Source organism: Salmo salar, chromosome 14 (assembly GCF_965601325.2).
Source record: "Salmo salar chromosome 14, fSalSal1, whole genome shotgun sequence".
Lineage (NCBI taxonomy): Eukaryota > Metazoa > Chordata > Actinopteri > Salmoniformes > Salmonidae > Salmo > Salmo salar.
Window position 1 is genome coordinate 15,831,168 of NC_138304.1, and position 7,241 is coordinate 15,838,408.

At 42.3% G+C, this 7,241-nt stretch overlaps 1 protein-coding gene across 2 annotated transcripts; it reads right to left on the reverse strand.

Moving 5' to 3' along the window:
• Positions 1–469: 469 nt before the first annotated feature.
• Positions 470–6,906, reverse strand: LOC106568924 (T-cell acute lymphocytic leukemia protein 1). Of its 2 annotated transcripts, none has more exons than XM_014139762.3 (4): positions 6,766–6,906; positions 4,672–5,212; positions 3,943–4,031; positions 470–2,732 (listed from the first exon to the last, which is right to left on the reverse strand). In XM_014139762.3, exons 2-4 carry the CDS (start codon positions 5,142–5,144, stop codon positions 2,239–2,241), a joined length of 1,056 nt encoding a protein of 351 aa, XP_013995237.3. In that variant the 5' UTR covers positions 5,145–5,212; positions 6,766–6,906; the 3' UTR covers positions 470–2,238. The 2 variants fall into 2 exon arrangements, with proteins under 2 accessions (XP_013995237.3, XP_013995236.3); XM_014139761.3 differs by having other exon boundaries at positions 3,913–4,031.
• Positions 6,907–7,241: the final 335 nt, after the last annotated feature.

Below are 7,241 nucleotides of genomic sequence, written 5' to 3' on the forward strand. Positions count from 1 at the left end.
GTTTGGTAATGCTCCAGACGGACTGAGTGTGGAAGTTCTAAAGAGTGTGAACCACTTTCACAATGGCAGGATATCCTGAAGGTCACTGAGCCACTCTGACCTTTGCAGGAAGTTGTCACTTGCTAAGAGGAAGTGAGGATTCCAGACTCCAGTGGGAGTGTTTTACATGCCTTGATATGGATTTACTGCACACTGTCCAGGCTGTGTTGAAGGGGGTGGCTCACTGCATTTGTGCTTAATTTAGCCCCAAAATATAGGAATGAGTTGGTTTTTAATTCTTGCAATTGTTGTTCAATAGTCTGAATTATGTGATGGGTGATGCTTCCTAAAAAAAAAAAAGTAAATAAAGAAAACTGAATCATAAGAACGCTGGAAAAAAATAGTATGTGATACACATGACTTATAACATACATAATCAGTATTTTGTTGCCTTTTCCTGTGTTCATTTTATTCAGCATTTTATATAAAAGTCATCAAGTTAACATTGCATATAGTCATAGATATATTTATCATACAACAAACATGTTATTTTTTTTACTAAACAGAACATACAATGTCCCTTTGCTTTACTGTAGTTCATAAAATAGTAACCAAAGGTACCAAGATAGGCTACTAAATGTATGTTGAAAAAGCCGTAATGAAATAACCAAACTACAGTGATGTACACCTCACTGCTTACTGACAAAAAAACTGCTGGTGTTATTGATCATTCCAACAGAGAGAAGGAGGGCGTATTTAGGAGGCGATATACTTAGTGTACCATACCAAACCACAACTGCAATACAGTGAGAAAAACATTAAAATAGATATTTATAATATACAAAATGGTTGGAAGTGAGCGTTTGATTTCACTGGATCTCAGTTACAGAAATACTATTTGTACCTCGTGACATGATTCATTTTGAATTTTTAGACCTGTGGCTGTTGTAGTTGCTAGCTACGCACATATGTCCATCTACATGCTTAGGCAATGTGTCTCAGAAATCAAAATTGTTCACACAGATTGTACTCGATATGTGTGTGTGTGTGTGTGTGTGTGTGTGTGTGTGTGTGTGTGTGTGTGTGTGTGTGTGTGTGTGTGTGTGTGTGTGTGTGTGTGTGTGTGTGTGTGTGTGTGTGTGTGTGTGTGTGTGTGTGTGTGTGTGTGTGTGTGTGCGTGCTTAACGGTCAGTTGCCATGTTACTCTGCATCGTTTTACTCAACGCTAATCAGTTATGTGTGACGGAAATAAATAAATAAGGTACCACATTTGTTATATCATTATATGAGTTTGACATTCATTTTCTAGTTGACCTGTTGTTCACCCACTGTTGAATGAATAGTATGTCATCAGGAGCACAGAGCAGAATCTTTCTCAAAAAGCCACCTGCCTGAAAGCCCTGTCTAAAATATAGGCCACTATATCAAACTGCCTAATCACATCACTTGACATGAACCACTGTCAAAATATTTTGGAAGGTAGGCTAATGTTATATGTACATGTTTGATCATGTGTTGAGAGTGCTAAATCCTTGCTAAAGATAACACATTTTCAAGCAAATAATAATGGTCTTCAATGTGTGATTAAATGTGCATTTTTTGTTTTGTGAGGATTTGGCATCAAGGCATTGCTATCAGCGAAACAGTTATGTTGTTGTCGTGTTGTCGTAAACTTTCTGAACAGTTCAAATGCCCCTCATTGACAACTGGCAAAGATTGATCTTATTCTTAACCCAAGGTGAGAGCATGATGGCATTCCTATTGACATTTCCTGGTGTCGACTGATGCGTCGCCTGCTGGTACCACGGCATCAATTACTTTTATGACGATGACATAGGATGCGTACTGATAACATGATAGTGTAACAGAAGCACACTATATTTGAACATTCATAATGCAGGAAATATGAGGTGTTCCTCAACCCAGGTCCTAGACAGCATGAAGCATGCAGAATTTACAAGTCTTTCATTTTGTTAACCAACTGACCAAAAAAGGACCAAAAAAGGACATTAGAATCCTGATAAAGTGAAATTCTGGCATCAGCATGCTCCCAGAACCTGATGCACCGTTCTTTAGATAGAGCTCAGAGATGCTAGGGCCCTTCTCACACTCATCCATATTTGAGTCATCCCTCTTCTGGGGACATAAGTCAATCCCTTTGTTTTCCTGCGGTCCACCATCAACTCCTCCAACTCCTTATCCACCATCGTCATCACCGACACCACGTCACCACCATCCCCACCACTATTATCATCACCGTCATCGCTGGCTGCCGCCATCTTGTGGCCGTGCATTGCGTCGTAGGTCCCTACCGCGCGGGACGGGCACAGTTCTCGGGGCTGGAGGTGAGTCTTGGTCCTCGGTGAAGCTCTCGGGGCTGCCGTCCCCATCTGGCAGACTCCCGCAGCTGGACCCGGGCGACAACGTGCCCTGGAGGAGGAGGTCGTCCTCTCTGGCCAGTCCTACCCCGTCCTGACGGGGGCCCTGGGGTCCACCCTCACGGCCCCCCACCAGCAGCCCTGTCCCATCACCCACGCCCACGGTGGCCCCTCCGTCCTGGTCGTCCAGCAGGTTGGACAGGAAGCTGATGTACTTCATGGCCAGACGCAGGATCTCGTTCTTGCTCAGCTTCTTGTCCGGTGGGTGGGTGGGGATGAGCTTGCGGAGCTCGGAGAACGCCCCATTGACATTCTGCTGCCGCCAGCGCTCCCGGCTGTTGGTGAAGATCCGCCTTACGATCTTTGGTTGGCCAGCTGGCGGAGGAGAGGAAGAGGGGAGGGGAGTGGAGGGGAGGAAGGAGGAGTAATGGGAAAGATACGGGATGTGGGAAAGGGGATGCACAAATGAAGAGTAAGACTCAGTCAGTCCAAATGTTGAATTCTCTCGAATTCTGGCTTGATGTTTGTCTTATCTGCTCTACAGAATATACTTGGTCACTTTAGATGTAATCCTTCCTCTTCACAAAGTAAATTGAAAAGCGACAAAGTGATGAGAATGTTTTAATGGTGGTAAAGTAGTCGAGTGAGATACAAAACGAGAATAGTGGCATGACAGAAGCCAGCGTAAAGGTGGTGACGGGTAACTGCATTTTCCATTTCTGAAGACAGCTATACGGTGCCTTGGTTAACGAGCTGGTTATGTATTGTAAAGCAACCAGAAGTGGGACTCTTTATACACTAGCACAAGATATAACGTAGTGAGCTGACCAACTTATTTAGACAACGGCACTTTTATAATCTGTATACATGTATTTGTCTATGCTCTGCCATATGTAAAGAGGTTCCTGAGTTTGTCACACCGATTACATTATTGGGTTGGCAAGCACAGTGCCGCTGGATGGACTCTAATCTTGGCTTTGCTACATTGATGTCAGAAGTGGGATAGGAGACGCAGTGGGTAACATAAATGTACGGTATCCATTATCTTATATTTCCCAATGTGGTTTTGGATATAATGGTACATATAGCCAATGAATGATACCTGCGTCTCGCGTCGGAAACTGTGGGATGTATTTGAGAAATCCAATATCCCGTTGGTGTACAGTATACCATTTCTTCCTCTCGGAACACACCCAGCCACCCGTAATCTGCCAGTTTACTATGCAGCAAAGCCTTGGCAAGGTGGCAGCTAACTCCCTCCACCCTCCCCCATGCTATTGGACTGTGAGTGGTTGATCGAGAACACGAGATGCTGTATCTTACAGATGTTTCTAATAAGCTAAAACCATAGGTATCATATACGACATCATTGACTAGTTTTGGAGATATGTTTCGGAGTGCTCTATAAATTGATGGTCGGTAGCCTGTTTTCTTCAATTCCTGCCCATGTTGCGGCCATGTCGTTGGATTAACAGAATGGGATGATATGGGGATGAGGAGAGGATTGAGAAGAAGACTGTAAGCAGCAGGAGGACACAGCAGAGGTGCGTCTTACCATACTTAGAAAGATCTAAAATGCGCCTACCCTCGTCGAGCTCAACCTCGTAAGGCGCAGGACGGCGCTTTACCCTGTTGCTGGGGTACATGCCGTACTGTTCCGACTCCCCTCCAAGACTAGTGGCAGAGAATAGATATGAGAAATAGGTACACACACTACAATACACACAAACTACTTACACACAGGCACATATACAACAGCTTACCAATATGAGGCATAGGCAATACCAAAATCTTTCATGAAATTGATAGCCTTATTATAGCCTGTATAATATATGACATAGAGATGGTCTCTGTGTCCAAAATTGCAACAAAAACACATAAAGTGTAAGGGTATTATAGGCACAAGTAGTCTAACCTGAAATCTTCGCTATTCAAACTAATAAACAGAAATAAATCTGACTGCAATTAATCAACACAGGTAGCCTAGAGGTGAAGGCTCTGACAAATACCTTTGTGAAGGTGAATGAGCCAATAGCCTAGATAACAAGCTACTACATTCACTTTTCTGTTTCTCCGTTATTTAGGTTTATAGGTAGGCTATATAAAAAAAAACATGTTTTGATATAGGCTATACCTGTAAGTAATAGCTTACAAAGGATTAGGCCTATTCTGCCACAAAAATAAACGAAGATGAATAACGTATAGACGTCTATAGGCTATAATTATAGGCTATATTATTTAGGGGGGGGGGGGGGGGGGGGAGGCAATCAGGATAATATTTTTCAAAGCCATTTTATAGTTTATTTTACTTTACCTGTTGATGGCAGCGAGAGGTTGCGCCAAGTTGTAGAGCATTGCTCGCGCCGGGAGAGGGAACGCGTTTGGGCTCAGCTGAACCATTCGAGCGTCGATCAGCGCGTCTCGGTGCGGCAGCGGCAACGGCACGGGTGGTCTGCGAAGCTCCGTGATCGGTACCGTTTGACTGTCGGTTCTCTGCTGTCCCGTCTTTATATCGTCTCTCCTCAAGAGCTCGATCACTGGTACTTCCCTTTTCAGGTCAAGGGCGTCGTAAGCGGTTTCCTTGGCAACGCCGTTGAGGATGATGGTCCTGTTGCGCGTGTTCCGCAGAGGCACGTCATCTGTCTTAACCCCTTCCCCAGTGAAGTTCCCCTCCTTCGAGTCCTCCAGGTCTTGGCATCCATTCTCCCTGACGGAATCCTGCTTCGGCGGGATGCACGATTTGGCACCGGGACTTCCAGGACAAAGATCCAGCTTCATTTTTTCCATAATTTCATCACGTTGCAGTTATATCCTATGAAATGTCTCTCTATAAATCAGCTGTCGAAAACACCACACTGTGGGGCAGAAAACACTTTGTAAATGCATGCAATAAAGAGGACTGATATAGAAACATTATTGTGTTTGATTCAGGTCAAGGCAGGCATTTCCCGATAATTTCATCACTCCATGATTCCATCATTATAAGGCTGTTATTACTCTGTGAAGGGCAGTTGGCATAAGCCTACATGTAGCCTATAAAGCACCACATTTAAAGAGAGAATGTATTCATTCCGTATAGACCATCAAGAAAATAGCCCCTAAAATGCAGGCATCCGCGCACCAATTGTTAACATGCTTTCATTTCACAACTGGAGGTAAATGTCCTCATCAACGCTATAAATATACTGTGATTCGCAATTCGTTGCCATGTTGTTTTGGAGGCTATGGTTGTTTTATTTGTCCCCCACATTTTGGGGGACAAATAAATCCTATAAGGCTGATCGAAGGGTTCGCTATTAAGAACAAAAATAGACTAGGCCTTGTAATTCTCCAAATAGCCTACCCATGGGCATGTTTGAGTGCACCACACTGAATATTTTTCCGAAAATAAGTAATAAATATAATGTAAATAGCAAACACAATGAATGTGAATAAAGCGCAGTGCACGTTACGAGAGATCAGTCAAAAACATAATTGACTGCTTTTGATGGTCAATGGTGTTGTTCAGCGAAATACTTTCCACCTCAAACTACTGTTTTTAAACGTCCGTTATTGTCATTTGAAAAACAGTGACCAATGCCTATATGGAGCAAGCATTCAATGTGACATTTGAAATGAAAATTGGTGCTGCTGTTTTCGAAAATGACCTTATATTCAAATCCTATTAAAAAAAAAAACATTTTGTGAGAAAAGCCGCCTGAATTGTGAGCATTAACTTGAAATATTTGCTATTAGGCCTATTTAATTTGATCATATGAATGAATGTATTATTAACAAGAGAGTAAGTGAATCTCATTCTTAATTGTCGTTATTGTTGAAACAAACCTCATCAAAATGGCTTTTCTCTGGGGGATTTTCTTTTCTATGGTTAAAGCTATAGCTTACGATTCAATAGGCAGTCACTTCGATTATAGATTGCATCAGACATTTGGAACAAAGGTTGACATAACCGAGCTATTGTTCGAATGTTTGATTCATTTTTCGTTCCTTTTTTGGTTCTATCGATGCTGTAGTACTGACATGTGTAGCCCACCATAACCCAAAACAACGAAGAAACCACAAGCCAATCATTTTGAACTGTAGGATAATAATATAGCTTACCATTGTCAATGAGACAATAACAATAATTATTCCTATTCATACAATCATTAAAATAGGCCAAAACAATCACACAAAACCGTTTCGAACCAATAGCCACATAATTATTTATGATTAGCCTATAATTGTTTAAAAATAAATCCAAGAAAATAATAGGGCCTAATGCGTTCCTAATGTATTCTAAAGTGGCCAACCAACGAATAATAACGAAAAAACACTTCAAACACACTCCTAATTGTAATTCAAAAATATTTACCGGTCAAACCCCAGGCATGGAAAAAGGAAATATCGATTAATTTTATGCGCTTACCGTTCCCGACGTCTTGTTGATGCTAGTGTGAAAGTGGAGCCATTTTGTGAGTGGGTCATCCATGTCTGAGGTTTTTTTTAGTGCCGGTGAAGTGCAGTGTGGAACTGGAAGTGAGGTTTGAGTTATTCCTCACTGCGTCCAGCGCGCCCGCTCAGTATGGGGAGCGGAACACGAGCGCAATGTGGCCAGGCGAGATAAGCGCACGGCAGCGGACTCTTCGTTCCTGATAAGCCACTAAACCCATTATTTATGAAATGATTCATTATTATTTGGCTGTCGTAGGCTATATAGGCTTGTGGAGGGCAAAGCATAAAGACATACGGATGCAGCTCCAATAACTACAACGATGCGAGGTGAATCTAGGTGGTTATATTTTTCTGATATTATTCCGCCCCTGGGAAACAAACAAACAAGTCTTTAAGGTACAATATGTTTATCTTTGTCCTGCATAAGGCTTAATTTCCAATTAGAATTAG